The 26,793-nt window shown below is 42.9% G+C and overlaps 2 protein-coding genes across 2 annotated transcripts in view; both read right to left on the bottom strand.

Annotated features, from left to right (window-relative positions):
• The window catches only part of LOC139643317 (dedicator of cytokinesis protein 3-like), a 41,869-nt gene extending 35,091 nt beyond the window's left edge, over positions 1 to 6,778 (bottom strand). Inside the window, exons 1-3 of the mRNA XM_071518429.1 lie at positions 6,742 to 6,778; positions 616 to 699; positions 335 to 375 (exon numbers count right to left, since the gene is read on the bottom strand). Coding sequence (XP_071374530.1) covers positions 335 to 375; positions 616 to 699; positions 6,742 to 6,778 — 162 coding nt within the window. The remainder of the gene's footprint in view (positions 1 to 334; positions 376 to 615; positions 700 to 6,741) is intronic.
• Positions 6,779 to 10,788: 4,010 nt separating this feature from the next.
• On the bottom strand, positions 10,789 to 26,708 carry LOC139643341 (DDB1- and CUL4-associated factor 1-like). The gene is made up of 25 exons (XM_071518471.1): positions 26,542 to 26,708; positions 25,721 to 25,841; positions 25,496 to 25,572; positions 25,326 to 25,399; positions 25,092 to 25,205; positions 23,085 to 23,222; positions 22,279 to 22,878; positions 21,728 to 21,829; positions 21,461 to 21,619; positions 21,087 to 21,266; positions 20,697 to 20,906; positions 20,351 to 20,520; positions 20,081 to 20,205; positions 19,251 to 19,486; positions 17,584 to 18,662; positions 17,274 to 17,472; positions 17,041 to 17,123; positions 16,419 to 16,503; positions 16,083 to 16,316; positions 15,314 to 15,407; positions 14,718 to 14,822; positions 14,305 to 14,378; positions 14,065 to 14,160; positions 13,672 to 13,948; positions 10,789 to 12,808 (listed from the first exon to the last, which is right to left on the bottom strand). Exons 2-25 carry the CDS (start codon positions 25,831 to 25,833, stop codon positions 12,753 to 12,755), a joined length of 4,680 nt encoding a protein of 1,559 aa, XP_071374572.1. The 5' UTR covers positions 25,834 to 25,841; positions 26,542 to 26,708; the 3' UTR covers positions 10,789 to 12,752.
• Positions 26,709 to 26,793: the final 85 nt, after the last annotated feature.

Below are 26,793 nucleotides of genomic sequence, written 5' to 3'. Positions count from 1 at the left end.
TTTACATTTTACAATTTTATTTTGACCTTTTGATGGACTATTCACTTGGTTGACAAAATCGTATGAATATTAGCATGCTAAGAATTTATTTAGTTGGGGACAGTATTATGTGTGATGTGCAGGATTATTCATGTGTACATATTAATATATGTAAGTTCCATCTACATCTCCATCATTTGTTATCCACGCAATTGTTCTTTTAGCATTGTGCATCAAATACTGTGCCTAGCGTTGCATTTTGATTCACCCTGCTGTAATGAACTGATTTGAACACATTATGTAGAGCAATAAAGAGCGTGCCAAACTAGTAACATGCGCATGCTGGCATAATTACCTTGATAGAAGGCTTCTTGGTGGAAAAGCCTCTGTACCAACCTAAAGGAACATCAAAATGAACATCAAAGATTCATGCAGTGACTTGATCATTATGCCACAGCACTTCAAGCAGCTCAAAGATGAAGTGTTTCTTTAGATTTAGGAAAAGCGACCACCACACTACAGTAGTGTCCATTTTACCCTACATCTATAGCTCCTTTTTCTACACAATCAAACACAATAATTGTGCCTTTACTCATCATGAGTCTGTGTTACCACAGAAGAAATGTCTGCTTTTACCTTCGCTCTTCTCCAGGATCTGTACGGTTTCCCCAATCTCCAGGACCAGAGCCTGACATACTGACGACCGGAAGTTGCAGATCACTGTGCAGAGAAAGAGAAGACAGAAATCAATGAAACAGCAGTTCATAAAAACATATTTGAGCTTACAGTAGTCTTATGTAAGTGTTGAAAGTAGAAATGACATCCCGGCTAAGAATGAGCAACTCCTTCCTTGGTTTCATCCTTGTGACCTGTGATTAGGCGAGGTGCATCCCCAACAATGTCGTGTTTCCACACAGCATGTGTTTTGGGGTTGTAGCGGGGCAGTTATCGCAGCTTTTTAATAAGCTGTTTAATGCAAACATCTAAACACAGTGTCGCACAGGAACCACTGCTTAGCCAACTGTAAACAAGCTCCCACCCTGAAGTGGGTAGTCATTTTAATAGGCAATTAATTCTTAAGCAGTCCTGATTTTAGTGCAATGTTAAGTTAATTGCACTGTCTCCAAAAATAGAGCCCACACAAACTGCTAAGTAGTATGGCTAAATGCTTCTCTATCATAAGTCGGCATTAGCATAAATCTTCCATTCCGCCTGCTTTTGCAGCATCATGAAGTCAGAGGCTTTGACTGTACACTGAAACATCCGGTGACTCAAAACCTGATTAAGGACACGATTATTCTTCAGGGGACGGATGTCAGTAGGACCTTCACTATATCATATGGCCTCTGCAGCCTCTGATAGATGCTCTTTTTATTTGAGCGACATTGCAACTTGGCAACCATGTAATGTATACAAGCCTCAGTAAAGACAAATGTGTTTGATAATGACGGGGCTCCATTGACGATTAAAAAAACCTACAAATGCTGGCCCTTCAAGGAGAGTTCGGTGTGAATCATTATGCTGATGAACTAGCCAGGGGACCCAGTGAGGGGGAGGAAGAGAAGGAGGGGCTCGGGGCTCGGCTCCATAGCCTGTTTGAGGGAAACGAGTGCTCAGTTCCTCTGCTAGGGTAACTATGGCAACAGATCATCTACAAACTGGAGGGCTTTCTTCACTGTAACTGCTGCAGGGATCTGGGCATTTTAAAATGGCAAGCTTATGGATGCTGCGTGACACTAGGGTTCAAATCAAGCGTTGGGCATATATTAGAGGGAGAGAGATGGATAGACTTAAAGAGTCACCTTGTCACCTTTTTAGTCTGCTTCAGGCCCTTTACCAGCCAGGGCTAAATATTCTCTATTTGAGGGCCCTATTCTTTAATGTCCTATGATTCATTTGAATTGCAAAACCTGCACTCACACCATTAGAAAGCTCTTCAGCAGAGGCCACGTCAGAACATGATGAGATTGTCATGTTTGAGAGAGATGGGCGCATCATCAGGCTCATATTTTCATAGTCCTCCCTCATAAACCCTCTAAGCTGTTCGAACACTCACTCTCTCATTGTGCCTAAAGCTCCCAATACTTAGCATATCCTTAAAACACACACAACAAAATTAATCTTTGGCTTGTTGAACATGTTGAACGTAGGATGTTGGAAGGACTTACGGGACAAGCAGAAGAATAGGCAAATATTGGCAAAAAGCTAATATGCTATACTCAGCCACAGTATTTCCATCCAAACTGTCTCTCTGTGTAGTTGGATCCACAATCCACACAACTTCTTATGACCAATATTGTGTAACACTTGAGTTCATTGAAGGCCGGGGAACCCACAGCTCTTACAGTATAGATAAGAGGTTCCCCAATGTGGCAGCCACACTGCTCAGCACCTGGCTGTGGAGTTCAGTCACAGTTAAAAAGCAAAGTGAAAATGTCGATGGCATGAAATAGATGCACAACTCTGTGCGATTAGTTAATCTATGCAGAACCGACACATTTTGAGCCTTTCAGGAATAATTATCAACATGAGCAAGTGAATAAAGAACAAAAACAAGGCTATGCAAATGGATAGATCATTTCTTAGATAAATAATACAAAGGCAGCGCTTCCTAAAATACTAAATTAAGGTGCAGAGATAGTAAACCATGCAGAACTGGTACAACCTACAGCCAGAAAAAGAATTAATCATAAAGCCAACAGTGTGGTTATATTAAGTGCTATAGATTGAATGAACATAGCAGAGCATTCATTAGTATACAATACATTTCTACCATATATTTTCGACAGTTCAAATAGAAATTTCAAGTATATAATATTCTCTATTTCTCAACTTGTGTCTGACAAAAACTTGTATTCTTCAGAAATCTCGCAGAATGTTTTTTCCAGGCTGACAGCAGTTTCTGTGGATCCACATGACAGTATGTGATGATTGCAGGCAGATGATGCACTTCAGTGCTCTCTACAGCGTTAAAAGAGAGGTTGTAGTGTCACGCGCGCCGTGTCTATGTTGAGTGCTTTGTCTTGCATCAAAAGCACACACTTGCATCACATTAGCAAACTGTGATACTATACTGAGGTTTTAATTCCTCCCAGTCACGTTTACTATATATCTGCTGCCTGTAATACTTTGTTTTCTTTTACTCTCTGCAATACCGTTCAACTAAAATAAGAAATGTGAAGAAGAAATGAAACAAACACCACATTTGTTTGTTATATTTGTGCAACAAAATGTATGTTACCATTTTCATGATCAAGCCAACCAAAACATAAAGAAATTATTCATCAAAAAATATATAAAATTACATCTGTGTCACATTTTTGCTTTATCCTGCAGATGAACTGAGGCCAGTATCACCTTCTAATGATGATTTATACCAAAATAAAGTCTTTAATGAAAATATTGATTATTATGTCTTGTCATGTCTAGGAAAATGTTTTATTATTAGTATGTAATGTGCTGAAGCACGAAACAGAGAGCCCACATGGTTGAATGAACCTGCTTCAGAATGGCTGAGAGAGACATACTGTACCTCACTTTTCTGTGGCCCCACAGAGGGGAAGCGTTCTGTAGAGTAAAGGGCAGCAGACATCAAAAAGCTGCCAGTATAACAGTGAGCACAGTTGTGGCTCATAAATTGGTCTGTTGTCTTTTCAAAACAACGCTGTACTGAAGGCACCACTGTGTCGAAAAACATTTTATTAAAGGAGACGCCTAAGACACAGCGGTCATCTAAACCACAGCAACAAAATTAACTTCCTTCTCTTGTGTTTCGTTGGTCCTTTCAGCTCCAGACCAAATCACGACTGGTACGACAGGTGACTGGTGAGCTGAATTACTGACTGAATGTGTCCTTCAGCCGTTCCAGTAATGCAATGTGAGCATGCAGACCCTGCAGGTCCTGCTTTCCAGTCCTGTCCCAGATCCTTGCATGGCAAAGTTAAAAATTACACAACGGTCTTTGTGCTTCGCCCACTGAGTCATGTTGCTCAGCACGACTTGAATGCACACTCACTCAGTCAGACACATTAGTGCGCCGAGGTCTTGCTAACCTAAGGATTTCTGCCACAGAGATGGAGGAGCGTTTTGCCACATCCAATTCTAAATCAGTGTCACAGCAGCCTGAGCATGCCATCCATCTGCATGACGATGACCTTAACTATCATCCCCTTTTAACGACCATGTATATGACTATCACACACAAACAAATACATTCAGACATTGCACCGATGTACATGAGTAGCCTACATATAAAAATAGTGCACAGTAGACTAATAATGAACTTGCAAAGACAAGAGAAGTAATCCAATCCCCGAGATGAATCTAGGAAGTGCTCATCCAATTGTAGCTCAACAACTTTCCGCTGGGGATGGGATCAGGGGTTAAATCACGGTTAAAACCATGAAGAAATGCTACTTTAGGCTACATTAATCTCTCTAATCCTACTCACAATTGAACATTAGCTCTATCTTTTGTTTTGTCATGAATACATTTGATCCCATAAGTGTCCATCTCAGATGATGGTGGCCTAGTTTGCTCGATTATCTTGTGTACGGCTGCAGTAGTTTGTGTCTGGACCCCGTCCATGTAGCCACAGATAAAGCCGGCCGAATGGTCTCACTCTCTCATGGGGGGTAAAGTACTCTGATACAGAGATGTCTTACAGTAGGAGCTCTTTGCAGGAACTTACTGTAAAAGCAATTCTCTCAATATTGCCGCTAATGTGAGAGAAATCCATATGGTTCGTTTGCAAATAGGCTGAAAATGAACAAAAATACCTGTTGAACTAGAAGACCTTTTCATGAAGACTGGACAGAGGTGGCGATACAAGCAATCCAGCCCTCTGCTGTTATCCCAGGAGCGATTTACAAAGAGTTAATATTTCCAGTATAAACCAAGAAAAATTAATAAACAGCAAGTGATTCTAAGAAAGGAATTAATTTCATGAAGTGGTTTCCAACTGTTTCCTGTTTAGTCTGAAGATAACACAGGAGAAAAGGGAGAAAAGAAGGCCTTACTACTGACAGACCAAAGCTTAGCTTCACTGGTCATATCGAGATATGTCACAGAGAATGGCAAAATATGCAAATAAAATAAGAAAGCATCCAATATGGTGTCTCTAATAACAGAAGAGGCACTCAAAAATTAATGCCCCTCCATTAGAAGCTAGGCTATAGCTAGTAGGGCTAATCTGCACTGATGTAAACAGTGAAGCTGAAGTGGAGACGAAGAAATACTGAACGCAGCATATGTCAGTATCCATATTGTCTGACCCCAGTCGTTTGGCCTGTCAGTACAGGTATATACTGTATACTGTAGTGTGACGGCTCTGCTCCGCTTCTGCGCATTTCAGCACCGCGGACAGCGACACGCCGCTCCGCGCCGCACTGTGCTGAACTGTTGCTCTTCCTCACTGTAAACTGCCTCTTTCCTCTTGTCTTCCCCCAATCAATATCCGTGCTTTCCCCTTACGTGAAAGAACTATAGTAATTATATAATCAATTTAAGAAGGATACTGTACAAACACCCCAGCAAAACTACGATCTATATAGCAATAACTAAATTACACCCTATAGGAATATTATGGGGATATTACAGTGATGCCTTAGGAGACTGAATATATGATTAAGCACGATAAGATCACTGGACAGCCACTGCTGAGTAACACAGACACTATAAGTCCCTCTGGCAACATTATGGTGGTTATGGTTCTCAACCTATAGTGCAGCCCTTATGAGAGAATTTCATATAATGTAATGCCTGCAATGAAAGTGTGCGTGCGTGTGTGTGTGTGTGGTGTGTGTGTGTGTGTGTGTGCGCGCGTGTGTTGGGGGGGGGGTGAAGAGCATCTGGACATGACTCATTCCCCTAATAAAAAAACCCACTACTATAGTATTCCTATAGGGACCTAATTACTGTATCTGCGGTACTCAGTAGTGAGTTTATAGGACTTTATGGTATTATTTCACCTCCTATAGTATCAGTATAATACCCCTAGTATAGTATAGGGTAGTTTGCTGTGATATTTGAATGGTATCCTTCTAACATGCATCACAGGATCACTACGGTTCTGTTTTGTTTTTTTTCTCAAGGGTCAAATCATCGAGATATGCTGAGCGAATTAGAGACTTTCAGCACTTTCTCGGGGTAAAAGTGCACAACGGGAGGAAATGTGTAAACAGCAGTGCAGTCAGTGGCTGTCGCAGCAGCAGTAGGTCTGTATAGTTTCCACAGGTAGGCTCCAGTCTCTCCAGCCTCTCCAGCCTACACCTGTTGGAGGAACGCAGTCTCGATGCCCCCTCGTGGTTTCAGCACGAATCGCCTTTTTTTTTCTCCCCCACTGATATGCCTCTTCAAAGAAAAAAAAAGCTAAACGCTATGCTACACTGACGCATTTTACAAAACCCAAACTTGACTATATGAGCCTGATGATAAAGCAGCGGCTGCAGTTACATAGGCAGCAGACAGCAGCGATAGCAGCCTAAAGGTTATGGGTTGTATCATCCCACGCAATTCGCCTTCCTATGCAGTCACTGGCCGCGTACATCAGCCATTATAAGTGTGTGTGTGTTTTTCATTGGGTGTAATGGGCATAATGGACAGAAAAATGTGTTTGGTAGCCTATGCGGAATGTCGATGAACAAAACTGGGTGTTTCTCAAAAAAAAAAAAAAAAACTGCCAACGCAGCGTTGAAAGATAAAAGTCAATTAAATAGAAGCCAACCGTTAGAAATGAACAATTAAGGGATAGGATTGACTCACCAACTCCGATTTTCTCCTCCTCTGTAGGTATCCACATATTTGGTTATTTTCCCTCCGGTAGACCAAGCCACATTATGTCGATATCGTGAGATGATGCTGCTAAAAAAAATGAGAGCTGAAGGCTACAAATTATCCTGGCTCCTTATACATCGGACTGCATGTCTCGAGCGGAATCTGTATCCTACGGTTTGGAGAAGGGGGGGCATCAATGCCTTTATATCTCTGGTCTATTATGTCCCGGCGTGTCTGATGCAGTCTCCGTGTCCACCTACCAAACACACACACATACACACACACGGTGAGCGGCAATCTAGTCTCCAGAAAACGGTGTTATAGCAGCCGCATTTCGACTGGAACAGGAATAGTTTTTTTTCTCCCCCCTCGAGGTTTATTTATTTAATTTTGGTCATTAAGCCTATCGCACTGCCATCAAGCCCGGTGGATCCGCTTCAGTCGAGCTGCCGCGCCGTGATGTAGCTCCCGGTGAATGGGGCTGAACCGGGAGTCGGTAATTAGTAGTCGTGATATTGTTCACCGGTCCGAGCCGTGGTAGTGGTGCAAGAAAATCCCAGCAAACTGCAATATACCATAAGCTGCGCCATCTTCACGGCCGTCACATGACTCGTTTTGTCAACACTGATGTGTCAAGCATTTGCAAATATATGCGCTCTCTCTTTCTTTCTCTCCTCTCTCTCTCTCTCTCTCTCTCTCTCACTCTCTCTCTCTCTCTCTCTCTATGGCAGTTGCATCCATCACAAACACAAACTGCATTTTCTCATGGTAGGACGCTGGATCCTTCCTGATTGAAGGTGTTGCTCCGGGGCTGTTGTGCCATAACTAGCTGACAGTGTTACATCAGTGGGGAGAGGAGAACCAGGAGGCCGGTCCGGACCATGAGGAAAACACTCCAGGTTGAGTCATTTCACAAGAAAAGACCACTACCGCTGCTGCTTTGTCATAGTGCAGTTACTCCTGCGTAAATGGGAGCCAACTGATTGCTATGAGGCCCATTTGATCTTTGGATTGATTGATAGGTTTGACCCCAAGCTAATTTAAATTATCAAGAAAGAGAAAGTGAGTTATTCAGCCCCTTATAGACCTACAGCAGATAACCACTTGCTGGATAAAAGATGTCATTCACATTGCGTTCACTTAAAAAAAATAATGAAATCTGAAAAGGGTTTGAATAGACCTCATCACAACCTCATTTATGACAAAGATTGAAGTCTGCAGGCAGGTAACAGCCTCTTTACTAAAGGTTTAGCCCTCACTTCATCAGTTTAGAAAGCTGAGCAGCAGACACATTGTCTGTACTGTGCTGTGTTATCTTATAATATCGTTTTCTATTGATACTTCAACTCATATGAAGTTGTAAGTTTTGCACTCACCAGACTGTAAAGGGAGCTAAATCACATTAGATCCTGGTTACTAATACTTGCAGTCAACATTAGTCATTCTCAACTGATTGCAGACTAAAGTAAAACAACAGAATTCCTTGGTGCACTGTAGCCTGAAAATGTCACACGAATTATTTTGATCATGCAGAAAAGCCAAAGTAACACGCAGCTCAACTTGGCTCAGATTGCATCAACTTGGAGGAAAAAAGTTTGATTGTAAGTTCATTAAGTTGAATTGTACTGATGCAAAGGTGATGTAATAAATTTGCTTGATGCTGGTGAGCAAACAGCCACTGTTTAAAAATGGGCTCCGGAATAATGATAATGATGATGAACACTATGCACATCACTTTGGTCTGTAAACTTCAAAACTTAATGCAGACTTTTATTTACAGTATATTGCAGTTCCACTATTAATATGATTCTACTATTGTAATAACTCCAATGCTTCAGCTGAAGGGAAGAGGGCTTCAGCAACACTACATCATGGCACAACACTCACTCAATAGACTGGGCCTAATCCTTATGAATAACATTTTTGGGAACACTGTATTACTTTTTTTTGCCTTGGAAATGTTCCACTGCCAACTGGAGTATTATCTCACTCTGACCTGGATCTGGACATTGTTTCCAGCAGTGTGTTCTGGGAAAACAGCACACATTCTGTAGTTGATGTTTCAGACCAGATGCTTTTGTTCATAAAAAATCTGTGTCATATATATTATAGGCTAATACTCTAGTAGTACATCGACATCGTCCATCTGGAGGCTGGTATTTTATTCTGTATCTCACTCTGTGCTGGTGCGCTGGCCAGTGCACTACTGGTCATTTGTTACAGCTTGAATGCAGATTGCTATATAGATTATGGACTGTCACAGTCCAATGTGTGTCTTGTATTGCCACCTTTGCACTGTGTGTGTCATACTGTGAAACCTTAAGCTGTCAGCATGTTTCTGGACCAGTGCCACCGAGACAAACGCAAATGTATTTCTCTTGAAGATTAAAACAATTCTTATTTTGATATCAGTGAAGAGAAATGTAAAAAATAAAATGAAAGATTTTACTAATACTGACCATACTATGATTTAGTATGCCATATGGATGTGCATTTTACAGTGTGCTAAACTGTCTCGTCCTATAGACAAAGCAATCATGTCTAGAAAAATAGAGCCGGGTGATTTGGTGAATACTGAGTGTCCAGTGAGTTTGATGAAGTGTGGGAGGAAGGGCATTATTCAGCAAGGTAATTTCTCTCCATCACAGCGACTCCATGACTGACTCCCATCTGTCTATTATTTCAAGTGGAACACTGTGGGCGGTGTTTCAATCACATACATAAAGCTGGAGGAGTGCGGGGCGCATTATAATCTAAATATGTATCCCTGGCTAATATACATTTGGGAAAAACAAAACAGAAAATAAGAAAAACAGAAAATAATGACCGAAAATATGCTTAAGTGATACAGAATCTTGCACAGAAAACACTTACAATGACAAAAAATATTCAAAGTGCCTACTGCATTTTTATCAATTTTTATGTTTTCTTTTTTCTCTGAGTTCCTTCTCTCAGCTTTGGGAAGAGGTTTCGTTTTGCTCCCACTCTGATGCGGCAGCAGCACCTCAAGAGCCCTGTGAGGATGAGCGGTCCACTGGAAGCAGGGATTGCCTAACACAGTGAGAGCTACTATCAGTTTCAACACTTCCAATTCCAGCAGACAATAAGAGCCGGCAGAGGAGGCAATAAGAAGCATGCCATACCGACTCATCAATCATCTGCTTTCACACACACACACACACACACACACACACACACACACACACACTGAGACACACACTTTCTCTCTTTTTCTCTTTCACACTCTTCAGTATTACACAATATCTCACACGCACTCCTTTATGCTCCTTTATCGTCAAAATAAGCGCTGTCAATACACATGGACACACACGTGCTTGTGCACACAGACACACAGAGCCACACGTGCACACACACACACACACACACACACAATTGCAAAATCTTATTTGATCCATCCTTATGTGGTTATTATGATTATTTTAATGTGTTCTATTATTATCTGTGGAGGAGGCCACAGGAAAATTTGATGGCAAATCCCTGCATGTACAATTCAAGCATTCAGACAACTGAATAATATTGCTTAATGGAAAATGCGATACTCTAAGGCGTATAAAACAGTCCATCAGAAAAATGCAATTATGTGAATACAACCAATGTATAGCATAACTAATGTATATTTAATTTCATGTATTTATTGCTCGTTCCTATTGCAAATGTACATTTTCTGTTCCACATTGTAATCCCCTGCAGGTCATCTCTCAGCTCTATTTCCTGCATGGTTTCCTGGTTAAAGATATACTGAATCTCACTGGCCACCATACATCACTAGAATTTAACAAAGCTAATTTTACTGATAATGCTATTTTTGCCTTACTGTGGCAATGTTGACAGCGACTGAACATAAATCAAAAGGTAATTTACCTACAAAGTTCACTTTTTGACAATTATGTTTGTTTATCATTATATTATGTTATCTCATTCATCAAAAATGAAGTCACCCTTCATTGAAGAAGCACACAAAAATAATTTTGAAATTTTATTTATAGTAAAAATACTTTAGATACATACAAGCTGTACATAAACTGTTTCAAGAAACTCAACGTAAAAGTCTCCTTAAGAAACAAAAATGGGTAAAAATGAATACATACAAGGCAAAAATGAGGGGAATCATGAAATGCTCACACTGTTTTCAAAAAGTGTGCAGGTAATAAGCATTTGTTTTCACAATGTTAAGCTATCCCCCAGAGGGATATTCATCACAGATCATCGAGAGCCACCTGCCAATCCATCAGAAGAAACAAAGAGTTTGAAAAACAAATCCACCAAAGCCAAACTTATACAATATAGAAGCATTATCTGACAGTTCTTTTTCCTCAAGATGTTTCTAGACTGTCTTTCTAGGATTTAGTAAGACCAGCTGCATTTCAAGCCAAGAGGTGAAAGGAAGGTGACACTTTATTTCGATACTCCGCTGTTGACTCTCTACAACATGACAGCTGACTGTCAACATTTACATGTATTCAACCAACCACTAGTAGACTATAAGGAGCATCTCAAGTGCTAATCAACAGACTTGATCAACTGAATATCTGTTGACTATAAGCAAGGAAGAAACACTTTGCTACATATGGAACTGTTATATGAGTCAACTGCCTTACTGTCCTATAAACCTAACAAACCAGTTTTTTTAATGTGGCTAAACTTAAACCTAACATTAGCCAAAGTTGTTCACAGTCTATTGATGGTAATTTGAGCAACTTGACAATCAACTGAACATAGTTTGTTGAACATTTGAAAATACCTAGCAGATAGTCCGTTGAAACAACTGACAGTCAGCTGATACACTGTTGAATATCTACCAATACATAGTTGAGTCAACAGTAGACTTGAAATAAAAGTGATACCGAAAGAAAGTATAGATAGAATACCACGCCAGTCCTGTAATGAACCAAAAATCATTACAATAAATCCTCTGTATTCTAACATAAAATACAGTAAGAGGTTATCTGTATGACAGGAGGACCTATGCAATATCGACAGCACAAAGCCCTGTTTTTGATTGAGAAATATCAATTGAAGCCAAATTCTTGCAAGGCTAATTAAAAGGGGTTTGGGGGGGTTGACACAACGGCAGGCAGCAGTTAAGGCCTCATTATGTCCTGTGCTGACAATGTGTTCAGCCAATAGTTTTACTGTCGTTTCAGTGTCCAAACTAGTTACGGTTTCTTCAGCGTTTCAAGAGCACCATGTTTATTTGCTTTCTCTATTTACACAAAGAAATCAGGAGGCAATGGTCACCGATGGCACTGCTGTGTGTGGCGTTTTGGTCGTTGGTTCTATGGTGACAGTGACAATGAACCTGAGGGTGTGGGTTTGACGCCTGGTAAACTATCGCCAACATGTGTTTGTGCACTACAGTAGCTGCCTAATGCAACACCTTAGTATTTTTCCGGTCATTATGCCAAGAGGTCCAGCAAAGTTCAAGCTTGAGAAAGCATCGTACACTCTGCCACACTAATCCAGACCCATAGCCCTGCAATGTACAGTTTTTTTTGCAAAGTAGACAAATCTGTGACCAAACAGAGCCTTATAAAATGGGTGACAGTCCATATCAAATGGAGAGGCTCATTTGAAGGAGCTGCGTTAATGTGATAAAATATAAATCTTTTCACTTCTTTGTTCCCCATCTCTGTATCTACACACTGACCACTTCACTCATCAAGTTCACTTTGTTTTATAAAACTATATCATATACAATCTTTTTTGCCCATCAGAAAAAGTCAATTCATGTGCATTTTTTTCTTTTCCCTGATCTCTGTGAGATTCTTCCCCCCGGTCCTGTCGTTCTGAGTCCCAGGGTGTGCAGACACTTTTTACGGTTTTAAACTGGCAGTGCTCTAAGTCATCTCCAACCTTATTTGCCGATACCATCCTCCTTTCTTGCCTCCTGTTCTGCAACTCAAATGTTTATGAGCTCTCCCCACACAGAAGTCTTGACATCTTGTCCAAGTCCCTCGGTCCCGCACGCCAATGGCTCCTCACTCATTCAGGGATAAGATGATGTCATCCTCAAGGTCGGAGTTGTCGGAGCTGTCTGGAGGTTTGATAGATAATAAACAAATATAGATTTAGAAGCGTGGGGATACAGAGATTTGGTACGACATAAGTCAGTGGGCAAGGACTAAAAACAGCAAAAAGGCAAAAACAAAGTGGCTTCTGCAAAAGAGCTCCACATCCGTCTAGTGCAGCGGTCTCCAACCATGTGCCACAGAGAGCCGTGTGCATGCAGGTTTCTGTTCCAGCCAAACACAACAGCAGGTTATTTCACTGATTAGTTCCTCCTCTCTGGTGAAAGATGTGCTAATGATTTAGAGCAGCCGTTGTAGTGTTTGGTTGGAATGAAAACCTGCATACACATGCATCTTGATGGCACATGGTTGGAGAGGACTAATCTTTTTTTCTCTCAAGCTCGTGCTTTCCCCGCCAGTCTCTCCACTTCTGGAATACACCAGCACAAAAAAACAGATTTTAAATTCCACAGGGGGAAGAGCATTTTTCCCCCACAGTGACCAGAAAAACAAGCGTGAAAGCACAAAAACTGGACAAAACATCAGCCTTGTTGCATCATCTCCTATACCCGAGACTGTAGATTAGAGTGACTACAGGTTTCTGTAGGTCAAATTATTAACTTTTTAATGGTAATTTAAATCAAATTTAAGACCAAATCATCCCCAAGATAAAGCTGAAGAGTAAAAAAAAATGACAGCAGCAGTATCAAAGTATACAAGAGTGAGACCAGTGAGATTTCTTGGCTAGAAGGTACATTTTTGATCCCATTTATAAATCAAAAGGCAATAATTAACCATATTTAAGACGTTTCAAAGCCTTGAATCAAGACAATTCAACTTAAAACACCTGCAGACACCCTGCAGATAATTCACTTTAACCACTTCTCACCATTATCGCCACCTAGATCGACATCCTCATTATCAGAGTCTTCATCGTCGTCGTCATCATCATCGTCATCATCGTCACCGTCGCCATCCTCCTCCAGAAGACGAGCCACCTCTTCATCGTCAGAGGGGGAGAAGTCGTCATTCCCGTCCTCTTCTTCCTCGTCATCCTCATCCTCTCCGCCGTTCTCATTCTCCAGGTCGGCGATCAGGGGATCCGTATCGACGTCATCATCAGAGTCGTCGTCATCATCGTCGTCTTCCTCCTGATCATCGTCCTCCTGACACAGGGAGGGCAAGAAAAACATATCAGAAGCAGTGAATTTCGACAGCCACTTCAAGGAATGAAAGAGACCCTGCTACGTCCAAATAGAGAGAACCAGGTTGGATCCTTCACCTGATCCTCCTCATCCTCCTCCTCTTCCTCCGCCAGTCTCTGCCGACCAACCTCGTACAGCCGGCACACTGTGTCAGTGTTGACAGAGTCCTGGTTCTGTGGGACAGACACAGGACAGAAAGGGAAGGAATTGCTTTCATATGAGCAGTGCTGCATAAATTATCACAATAATTAGCAAATGTAATTGGTGTCTAAATGCCATGTGGCTCCAGTAATCAGCCAAATGATGACAAAACTTACCTCAATCACGGCTAGGTAGCAGTCTTTTGTGTCTGTGCACAGGTCAAATATATTCCTCTTGACATCAATCGTGGCTGAGGAGGGCAAAGGACACGTGTAAGTGGTCAATTTCTTGAAAATACAGTAATAAATAGGCTAACCTTTAAAACCTGGCCACCAACTACAAAGCTAAACTGTAAAACCTATATACAACAATTATAAGAACTCCATGCAAGGGTTATGAAAAGCACTACAAGCAAAAAAACACCTATATCCTTACTATCTACAATTTCTCATGAGAGACTTTCAAGAGAGATGAATGAAAATTAAGCAAGGCCTGCAATTTCCTTCATGCTTCTGCATGGAGCCATTAGTATTTTTAAGATTCAACAGTGAGCATTTGATTTGACACCTTCGACAAAGGGAAGCCTTACCAATTGGTTTATAGTCAGTGGCATTGAAGGTCCTGAAGGAGGACCCAAAGGGGGTTTTCATCTGCATCTCCATCATGTCATCCTCATCATCAGCCTGTAACATTGCTGCAGAAACAACACAGACCCAGAGAATGGAGAGACTCGGTCAGAGAACGGAAGCACATAGAAAAAACGCATTGACTGAAAGGTCTACCAGTTGCATAGTGTGTGCAGACTGTGGTGGATAGTTACAGCACAGACACACGGTTCTGGCTCTTGACTGGTTCATGTGGTACTTGTATGGGCATTGGCATCATGGCACACCCATGGCTCTTCCTGTGAGGTTGTGCGAACCAGCTGGCTCTCTCTGCTGCCAGCCCGGCACCAAGCATGCTGCCCATATGGCTCAGAGCGACCTTGTGGTATCAAGCACACACCTCTGCAGGTTCTGTTCACACCTCTCTCCACATACACACGTGCTCACTTACCTTCGTAATTACCAGCCTTTCGTTCAAACGCACCTTTCACACACTTGTACCGACTGTGAAGTGAGAGGGTTGTAGGCTTTATGACCAACTGCACCGCAGGTCCAATCATGCAACGGGCTCTGTTCTTACCTCCATAGATGACAGTGCCATTGTTGTTGAAGACTATTCTGCACTGGTCCAGAGCTGGGACTGTGTGGAGGAGGTGGAAGGTCCGTAGATCCCACTGAAACTCCCATTAAGGACAATGACATTCTTTCTGTCTTTCTGCACGGCAATTTAAACTATCCCCCGGTTAGTAAAATAAATATTGAATGTTTTGCAGTGACATGAAAACTCAGTAGCCTCTATGTATCATCACATCATTGGCACCATCTTGGTCAGATTAATGAAACATTTCTGCCTAATAAATGTTCATACCCATTAATACAAAATCCAACATAAAAGGTGCATTCTCTGAAGCATAATAATACACCCACTTTTGTGCCGCTCAATGAAATATGATGTAGGCTACTCAAATGCTGTGCCATTAATTTCTCAAAGTGATGTACCTAGATGTATCACCATAATCATTTTGCCACTCAGAAATTGAACTGAGTGAAACACAATCCAAGCAACCGCATGGTACATATACATATAGTTTGGAGGACTAAAATATTAACCTGACTATTCAAAAATATTGATTTGATTTTTAATGTTTTTTTGGACTGGTTTGATTTTTTTGCAACACACTTTTAATAAAAATGTTTAGCTTAGGGACGGGTTTGAGCTTCACTTTACTCCCAGTCAATCGGGGGGTTGCCGTAGAGTAAATAAAAAAAAAAGGATCCCAAAACTGACCCGAATACCCCTACTCCACCGTAGAATTGTTAATGTCGAAGAACCCAAGTCTCAAGGATACAATTTCCGTATTGACGATGACCTCCAGGCCATTGGGGTGGAACACTCCACTGATGTTCATGTTGAACTTGTCAAACTTGTGGATGGCCTGAGCTGTGCGCACGTCCCAGAGCACACCGTCGTTCAGCACCAGGTCATCTGTTGGGTTGAAGGTGGCGCAGTTCCTCTTGTAGTTGTTGGCCAGGTCTGGGTTATTTAGGGTCAGAGTCTTCTGCCCCGTCTGGATGTCATAAATCTGCCAAACACAAGGACATTTGAGCATTCACTTTTTTACTTTAATAGATGTTTTTCATATCTCAAGTGTAGTCATGTTATGATGTTGACAAAGTTGACATACGTGTGCTATGTGTTCCTTAGTCCCAATGACGCGGTCTTGTGATAGCTTACTGAACTCCACATAGTGGTCGCCTAAAAAGGAATGCCTGAAGATAAAAAAAGAATCATTTTAATATTTAATCCAAAACTGGGAGCCAACATGAATCCAAAGGCTGAGCAGTTTAACTTTATGATTGCATAAAGATATTGTAAAACCACTCTGACTCAATCGACAGAGTCCCAGTACTGCCTTGGTTAAAGTGTGGGGAGAGCGAAGCCCAGTGCCTGTGTTCCATGAACTGAAGACTGCAGCCCTCAGGCTGTTGGCGTGCATAATTAAACAGCATGTCAACTCCTTTCGGCAGCTCCCTCTTTTGACAACATAAAGCGGCTGTACCATCGGGCAGAGGAGACCACATACATGGAGGCAGTGGGTTCATAAGTTCAAGTTCATAATTGAACTACTGATCATCCGTCTACGGTCAGATAGCTATCATGGGGTACACAGTTTCTGGTTTGCTCACTACCACGTTACGATATTTCACAATGTCAGTGCACTTTGTAGCAACAACAACAATCTGAATGCACTCTTTGATTGGTAAAAATGTGGGTTAACTAAGCCTTTTGTTCCAAAGATGACTTACTTCATGATGAACACTGATTTCATGCCCCATAGTGCAGACAGAGGGTAACTCCATGATGCTGATGTCAAAAGCAGAGATCCATCCTAATGGGACGATACAAGAAAAATCCCAAAATAAAATGGTTAAGTGCCTTGCATGCCAGAGGTCCAGCAAGATTTCAGTCAGTTTTAACATTAACTCACAACAGCTTGAGATGATAGATGTTAATATGTTAATAATGTTTATCCACTGACCCGTGAGGGCTCCAGGTGAGTGATGGCTGAGCTGTGACAGCTGTAGCTGGCCTCCTCCTGGCCTGTAAACACATTGTAGAGTTTGAGCTGCCCTGTGCATGTCCCGAGCATCAGGAACCGCTCGCGAGCTGAGAAGGCACAACACATGAATCCACTCTCATCCTCATCTGCCTCCCTGAACACAGAGATGGGACGGAACCTGGGCAAGTGGAAAATAAAGAACATAGAGAAATTATCATGGATGATTATCAAGTAATCCCACTTCACCTTTCAGCTAGGAAACAATATATCAACAGAGTTGGTCACTTACCTGCTGAAGATGAGGTGTCTGTCGAAGCATCCTCCATCCACTCCTCCGTATTTCGGATATATGACCCTTCGTGTGTGTCGGGAAGTGAAGTTGGTGGGTGCTTGGCGTCTCTGTTTGGGCTCGGGGCATTGATGAGGGGTGAAGAGAGAGAAAGGGGGGCAGGTCGCGACGGGGTTTTTGCAGCGTGCGTGCTGTTCCCTCAGGTACTCGGTGATGATGCTGTCTAACGCAGGGGGGGAGGGCAGGTGCCTGTCCAGCTGCTTCTTCATGGCGGGACTCTGGCTGAAGGCCCCATGGTCAGACTTCTGCCTCAGCACCCGCGGTTTCTTGCAGCTCACTGTGTTGCACACCGATGGACGTTCACGAGTGAATACAATTCGGCCAATCAGCGGAGAGCCGTTGCTATAATGAGGGACAGACGTGGAGGGAAAAGCAGGGGAGGCAGAGACAATGGGTTGTGATGTAGAGGGACGGGGCTGTGAAAGATTGGGTATTGGGGTGGACGAATGAGAGCCATGGCTTCCCAGTCTTGACGCGACACCATTGGCCAGCCGTGGGGTGCGGGGAAGAGTGGTAACCGGGGAGGCAGGGGGAGGAGGAACAGCAACAGGGGGGAAAGCAGAAGTTGAATGGGACGAATGAGAAAGAATTGCCATGGGGAGGTCTGCCTCCTTGGTGAGTGTGGTGGCCGTGTCATGCAGGCCTTTGGCCACAAGGTGGTTCCTGATAAGAAGCAGCAGCTCTTTCTCAGGGAAGGAGATTCTGGACTGAGCTACCACATTGGCCCTCTGCAGCCAGGCCAGAGACACATCCGTACCGATCAGCAAGGGTTTACCAGAGATCCTCTCTATCAGCTCAGCTGCAAACTTACAGAATTTGACATGTTCGCTGCGTTTGTCCTGGAGCACAGGCTCCTTCATAAGCTGCTGGATGTGTCCACTGCTGAACAAAGGCAGCTTGCTGATGATCTGTCTGACAGAGCTGGAGCGAGACAGACCTACCAGAGCCTTACAGGCCAAGGCTCGGATCTGATCTGCATCTGTAATGGGCATCTTCACCGTCAGCAGGGACAGAAGCACCTACAGGACAGGAGGAGAAGTAAAGTTAGGACCTGACTGAGTTTCAAGTGGATCAGTTGGTTAGAGAAGAAGCCCTGCACAGAATGTGCAATTTCATCTGCCTTTTGTGTTTTTTATGTCAGACTATGCAATGTGTTTGAGGTAGAATCGTATGCAAGTTGAAGGCATCCTGCTGTTTCACAGTATAATTGTTAAAAAGACAAGGCTGCATCCTATGTCAGCCGATTGCTCGCCAACCCACGGTTTCAAGTTGTGTCACAGTTATGTTTTTCTAGCTGCTGGCACGTCAGCTTGTCGTCATTGCAGGTTATGCTCCCATCGGTCACTCACCAGTAGACCGTTGCAGAACCTCAGAGCACCTGTCACACTGCACAAATATGCCTCAAAGTTTCTGACACTGCCATAACTTTGTCGGAGGACAGGGTTCTATGTGGAGGCACTTTAATCGCCTGTCCGTGACCCTTTCTCACTGAACGACGAAGTCTTTTTCTTGTCAATGCCGTATATAATTTGTCTCAGACAGCCTAAAAAGAAACAAAACACATCGCAGTGTGTATGTAGGTTTAGTGACAGGAATGATAACTCTACCTTGATGCCATTGTTGGACTGCACCACATTCCACATCTTAGTGAGCACGCTCTCACTGGATTTGGTCTGCTGGGGCAGGCGGCGGCGGGGGGTGCCTGCGATGAACTTGCCAATGCTGGACATGCGTTTGTCTGGAGCGCAGACACAGTTGATGACCACCTGCAGAGCCGACTTCTGGATCTCAGCATCATTCACAAACACCTCTCCCTCTGCCACTGCCAGCACTATACTCATTCCTGAAGGGGGAACACCAACAATGACGTGAAAAATCTTGTAGAAAAATATTAACTGGAGTTATGCCATTTCTTAGAAGTGCTGGGAATTTTTTTTTTATGTTTTATTTGATGAGAGTACTAAGGTATTGTATATTACACTCTGCGGAGAGTAATGTGTTTTATTAGTTGATATATTGCCTACTTTTCCAAATACACTCAAAAGGTCAACCTTCGGCTGCCACTATGCCAGAAATCTATGGTAAATTGATGCACCTCAGGAATATGAATGTTCTTCAGTGATCATAATTATGTCACACAACTACCTCATCTACTAATGGACACTCACTACATTTCCATTCACACCTGCAAACATAATGTATTCCACGCTGCTCGAATGTACCCAGTCACTGAATACTGAATGTATACAAGTAGTCTACTGTCTTACACTGTTCCGTCATATATAAAATATATAACATAAACACGATAAGCCTAGTTTTTTGAGAGCGCTTGAAAAGCCACGGCAAAAATAACCAGTTTCAAAAAGTAAGGCAGTGACATGGTTGTTTTGATGGATGGATAATAGCTGAAATGGCATCAAATCCTGACAACACATACCAACAGTGGAGACAGTGGATCCTCCCTCGTCAAGCACAGCGACAGCCTCAGCCAACAACAGCTGCGTCTTAGGAACGACTGTGAGGATACTTAGGATGTCTAAGGCATAACGCACTGTGTCGCTCCTACATGGAAAGAGCACAGCAGAAATATTAGAAATACCATTATGTTAATCAACAGTCACTGAATATATGGATGTAGGGAACTGGAAAAACATGGAAAATAAAGATAGGCAATGGATGATTAAGAGGGTGGTTTCCTTCTTCACACCTGCCATAGTAGGTCCTCCAGTCACAGGCAATGGAAATGAGCTGCAGGAGGAGCTGGACACAGGAGAGCTTGTGAAAGACCTCAGCTGGCTCCCAGTACAGTCGGAGTGGACCGTACTCTATCAGAAACTCCATCATTTCCACCACCTGCTCATGGCTGTAGCTCACCGCCTGGGAGGAAAACAAGGATGCCACCATCACTACAGGAACTCATCAGCAGCAAACTCATGAATTCCATTTACAACTGATAAAGCATCAGAAGAGCTACTTTACACTGACATATGCGAGATAAATAAAAAAAACTGTCCAATAAGGTCAATCTCAAGTGACCTATGTCGCTTCAGTACCTTGTAGTAGGGCTGGGAGTGAATGAGGGCGCCCCCCTCTGTGCGCTGCAGGGACTGCTTGACTTGCTCCACCTTGATTGCCAGATGGGCCTCAAAGTACCTGCGCAGGGCCATGCAGGTATGCTTGGCCGTCTGCCTGCTGGAGAAAATCTCATCATCACTCAGCAGTGCTCCCTGGTCCTCAGGGTTCAGGATCTCCAGTGTGCTGATCTGGAAACAGCCAGTTCATATCAGACATTAATACAGAATCAACAACCAGTATGTAGTGTATTGTGATAATGCATCGACTTCTCACTATTTTACTGCATTAAACATATTTTCCATGAATGATATGGGCTAGATTCTTGAGTTTACCAGGATTAGAGACAGTAGATGAATGATTTGTCCTACCAGATTGACAAGGCGTCGGAGCCCGTCCTGCCTGTCAAAGAGCTCCAGCACAGCACGGAAAGAAAAGGAGATGGAGAAGAACATGGTGGCGTGGCAGCAGCCAGATGCATGTGAGCATTCCAGCAGCCACAGCGTGTAGCCAACCACATCTGACAGGATGGAGTGGGGCAACATACACACCTTAAGGGGGGGAGGACACACAAATGGGAAATGCTGAGAATACAGATGTGAACTTCTACACACAGTAAATACAAATACCGTACGAACTTGCCTGTGAAGTATATGCATCAAATTGCAAAAATTTGAGTGGCACAATGATGGAAATGTCTCTGATTCTACTGTATATTCACATGGTGTGTGTGTGTGTGTCGTACCCTTTCCATGGCATCCTGGTTATAGGCCAGATAGTAGAGACACAGAGACACGCCTGTAGCGGCCATGGACGGCCTGGGGATTTCCAGCAACTTCTGAACTCCTCCATGAGCCACAAACTCTGCAGCAAACTTCTTATGCAGCAACAGAGATGCCAGGTACTGAGAGATGAGAGAGAAGCACAGAGATAAGGCTGAAGAGCTTGACCTTGTTATGATTCAACACCATTGAAGGGCTTGATTATGTCAGCCGCAGAAGAGATAGTGTACCTTGAGAGCCTCAAAGGTGAGCTGCACATCATTAGTCTGCTTTAGATCCATGTAATGCATCAGCAGCTCACGCGCTCCCATCTGCATAAACACTGCCAGGAGCTGCAGGTGAGGGCAGAGGGGAGGCACGGAGAATACATACATCATGTCAATGTATTTTATTATGCAGCCATGTAAATTAGTATTTGCTATAATCACAGGTTACACATCCAAAACACAGCCTGTGTAAGGTTTTCTGCTAGTCTTCAACAGTTGTATACATTGAAAATGCATGAGGCAACCCTTTAATATCATCTTTTTTTTTGTGTCAGAACAGAACAGAATGAAAATTTGTAGAGCACATTTATCTTAGTTGAGGAAGACTGACATCTGCTGGTAAGTTTGTGAGCAGACAATAAAATGTGCATAGCAGCATCCTAAAACTAGTGACGTACACACAAAAAGTAGCTATTCAAAAGGCCAAACATTCTGCATGGCTAAATATGGCAAAACACAAGCCCTACTAGCATTTGACAATACACTCTGCAGGCTAATGATAACGCTGGACTGACCTCCTGATACTCCCCCAGAGGCGTGAGATACTGCAGGATGAGCCTCTGCTCTATCTCCGGGGTCAGAGGGTACAGGTGATAGTTGTTGCCAATCACCCAGGGGCTCATCTCAGACCAGCTGCTGTTGGAAAGCTCACTGAAGTTCCTCTCTGGCTCTGGCAAGGAGAAATTCAGCTTCTGCTTGGCCTTCTTGCCACTCTCCCTCTCTGCCTTCCTCTTTAGGTAACTGCTGCCATCAGTCACGTCTTGGTGTGTCAGCGAACCTGGGGCAGACATGGGCTTCATCATGGTTTTGACTGCCGAGTTGGCACGGCTGCTGGTCTTGTGGGGGGAGTTGAGACGGAAAGAAAGCTCGTTTTCAGGCTCGATGGTAGAGAATGGAATTTCATCCCTCTCTTCTTCCGTCCCCTTCTCCTCCCTTTCGGCCCCGTTTCTGCCCGGTGTGAAGGGATTGTCTTCAAAGCCCCCGTCAACAGTCTCCTCGTCCAGAGGAAGCAAAGGCTCACCCAGAGTCTTCCTGGGGCTCGGACGTTTGAACTCCCTCTTGCTCTCAGCATCCTTGTCCTGAAGCTCACGCAACCGCTGCAGCATCAGAGGAACCTGTAAAGACACAGAAAAACATATAACAAGATAGTAAACAGTTGCTATCTCATGCTGCCTACTAATAGTGAGCAAATGTTTCTGATGCTCTGTGGACTCCCACAGTCTTTTCAGCTGTTTTGATACCCTATCCATCACTAAGTACACATCTGTCATTCTCCATTAATGTAAAATTGACATTTGAGACAGCAGCATCCCCTACTGACCAAAACAGAGTTCTCCTCCCTGTAGTTGGCAGCAATGTCCTGGTTCTCCATGGCGCCAGCAAGCAAGCCTGTGGCATAGATTCTTAAAGGCTGCTCAGCCTCCTGAGCCCATTTGAACAGCCTTTCAACTATGCCCTCCTGAGACACAGAAAACACAGAGGGGAATGGTGAAATATACACAGGGACACTTTCTGTTCATTCGTGATCTTTATCCTCTCTCTATCAAAGCCAATTCTCTTGAAGAAAAAGAGCATAGAAAAAATGTTGAGCACTTGTTTTTGTTAGGTTTGATATTCTGCACTCTTCTGATGCTTATTCCTTATTCTCATTGTTTGGCCAAATATGGATGTAAGTTGTCATTCATCACAATTTGCCACAAGCAGTTCTTAACAAAGCTATTACAAAACTATTACTACTAAAACTACTTGCGTAAGTTCAAGGAGCTTGCTGGAATCAATGTGATAACAACAAAGAAAAATATCTTAGTCAAGTTTAGGGCTGTTAAGTTCATAAGTAAGTAAGTAACTTTATTTATATAGCACCTTTCGAGAGAAGAGACGTCACAAAGTGCTTCACAGAGGAAATAAAGCATAAACATACATACAGACATAAAACACAATAAAAACAGACAAAAAAACACAATATAAACAAAAGTAAATGAAAATTACACAAAGGCAAGTCTAAACAAATGGGTCTTAAGCTGCTTTATAAAGGTGTCCACAGTGTCCACAGATCTTAAGTCCAGAGGGAGAGAGTTCCAAAGTTTAGGAGCCACAACCTCAAAAGCACAGTCTCTAGTTTTTAGCCTAGATCAAGGAACAGCCAGAAAACCCTGATCAGAGGACCTTAGAGACCTGCTGGTGACATAGGGCTGCAGTAGATCTCTAATGTAGGCAGATGCCCGACCATGCAGAGCTCTAATAGGAGATCACAATAACTTTGAGACCTTTTGGAGGACCTGGTCAAGAGTTTAGCAGCAGCATTTTGGACCACTTGTAAACAATCCAGGGATGTTTTGCTGAGGCAGGTGAAAAGGGAGTTACAGGTTAGCGCAGATTTGTTTCCAAATCAACCTCTCAAACATTAACAAAAACTTGTAAACAAATTCATTCAGCAAAAAATAGTCAGCTTTAAGCTGGGGACAAGATTACACTGGAATCATTTTTGCCAGTTATCTATGTCCTCTAGTCAAATGACACACAGTGGTGGTCAAAGTGTAACTAACTTGCAGGCTGGACTGTGACACGGATCAGCACACTCCTCAAACAAAAAAGCTATTTTCAAACAGAGAATTGCAGCAGCCAGTCACAGTGTGCAATAAGTAAGATTATTACTGTCCCATAGCACAAAATGACTATACATATATATATATATCTGTGCGGGTTTGATAGGTTTGTTGATCAGTACCAATGACTCAATGGTTACTTTGCTAGGTGCTGAGATTTCTGGCTTTCAAAACTCACTTTCCGGCCCGTACTCTGTCTTGGAACAAAAGCTCCCTGCCCACCCCCACCTCTCTCCTCCACCCCTAATTGATTTTTGATTTTCGCAATGGAGGATGGTGCTGTAAGCGCGCAACCGGCATCACAAGAGATTTCATTCTCAAGACAAAAAAGCAAATGACAAAGCAATATTATTATTAAAGTAGTTTGAATCATGACATATTACCTCTTGCTAGACGTTTCTGTTGGATCTCTGATCTAATTAGCTAGCTTACTCGGCTTTATTGTGATAGATGACTTCATGATTTATGTCAATTAGAGGCCACTGTAAGCTGTGCCAGAGACCTGTTGATGTTGTTGTTCTGTCTTGACGGCAATAGAGGGCGCTAGTCATTTATTACTAAATTTTCCTTTACCACTGAACTCCTGAAGGTTATGCACCTTGAAAAATACAGGAACAATAAAGGCTAACATTTGAAATAGAGAAAATGTTTTGTTTGAACAAGTGAACACGGAACAAAATCCCAAAATGCTGGATCTTCCCCTAAACTCAGGAATAGCCTACCTTCTCCTGAAAGACCACGGCCGTCTCCAGCCCAGGCATGATGTTTTGAAGCAGGCGACAAGCTGCCGTGTTGAGGGAAAGTTCTCTGCTGGTCATCACATAGCTATTCACCAGCTAGGAAGGGAGGAGATGGAAATAAACACTCCATCTTCCAATCTCTGAACCAAGAAATGTGTGCCCTAAGAGGACAATATCTTTAGCAAGACAACACTCCTCAGTTCAGTCCTTTCTTACTGTATTCATGAAGTCATCATTCTTGAACAGGATCTTGAGCAGGTGCCCTAAAATGCACACTGGATCAGCCCTCCCTAGTGATCAAGAGAGAAAAGTCAAATACATACAGACAGAAAATAAAGTATCCCCAGTAATATTGCCATGGAGTGTTTGTTTTTTTTCCCCCATACCAGGATGTCGGTCATCAAAGGGATCAGGATCCGCTTTGTGATATTCCTCTGTCTCCCTCTCAACCAGCTCAGAGATTCTGCAAATTACATCAGATTAAGGTATTTAAACTTTCTGTAACCTCAAGTCTCACACCCTGCAAACAACACTTCTGGGACATGTGTAAAGGTCTAATATGAGAAATTAACTAATCATAACCTCATTAAATACACAGAAGCAAGACTTACTTGGTGAGGATGTTGACCAGCTCCTGTGTGCTACCTTGCTGCTCCCTCTCCCACTGTTCCAGTAGAGCAGTCAGCTCTGCCTTGGAGTCCACACTGGCAGATGCCGACGCCATAGCGCAGCCTGATGGAGGGACGGTATGGACTTTTAACTATAAGTACTAGCCTACATTCATCACAAGGAAATACAAACTAGACCGAGGTAACATACACAGTCAAAGCATGACTGTGAGATACATTTCGCTAAGGTCCGGAAATGCAACACGCAGACTTCCTCAGCAGATGAACGGACTCGCTCTGTCGCTTCACAATAATAACAACACCGCTGTCTGCAGCTGCAGCAGCTCTCCGGGGACTGCAACTGTCAAACACGCAACATGGTCGTGACTATCAAATTAGCTAGCAAAATAGTTCAGTAATGTTTCTATTTTCGTTGCAAAATGTCATATAAGCCCCAACGCATGTCGTGTTTCCCTATATTCACTTATAGCCAAAACTTACCAGCACCAAACTAACCAACTCGCTGACTGAAGTCGTCAGGCACTGCCTGTTGCGGTCTGTGGCTAAAAAGACTGTGGCCAAACACAGGAAGCTAACTGTTAGTCTAGGTAGGTAGCTAGCGATACGCTATGAGTGACTACTTTGACATCCACTGCGATAGTATACCTTCAGCATAATCTGCCCACACATGTCCACACTATTTTGTCAAATTCGAGCCATGCTTGAGCGCGTAAAATCTGCTTGTAAATGTTAGCTAGCTAACTGTTAGCCATTAGCAGCATCAGCCATAAACTAGCTTGTGTTAGCTAGCAAGCTAACTTTACCTCGTTGTTCCGCTCAGTTTTCTTCGATTTTGCAAAATCCACCACGACTCGTACCCACTAATATCAATCAAAACTTGCACGTAGCTAGTTAAATGCCTACGTATCAAGTAAGGTTTCACAGCGAAAGCCTTATTTGTTTTATCGTAGCTTTGTGTTCACGGTTTATTATCATTATGGCGAACACGTTCTTCACGTCATTAATTCAGCGACAGTCCACTTTTAATGACGCAGTTATTCCACAACAAAACATTA

The sequence above is a fragment of the Centroberyx affinis genome, unplaced genomic scaffold, assembly GCF_046629955.1.
Source record: "Centroberyx affinis isolate AG114_WGS23_722 - 3 ecotype Tasmania unplaced genomic scaffold, CSIRO-AGI_Caff_v1 ptg000582l_1, whole genome shotgun sequence".
NCBI lineage: Eukaryota > Metazoa > Chordata > Actinopteri > Beryciformes > Berycidae > Centroberyx > Centroberyx affinis.
Note: the sequence above shows the minus strand (reverse complement) of the source record. Positions and strands in the feature narration are given on the sequence as shown.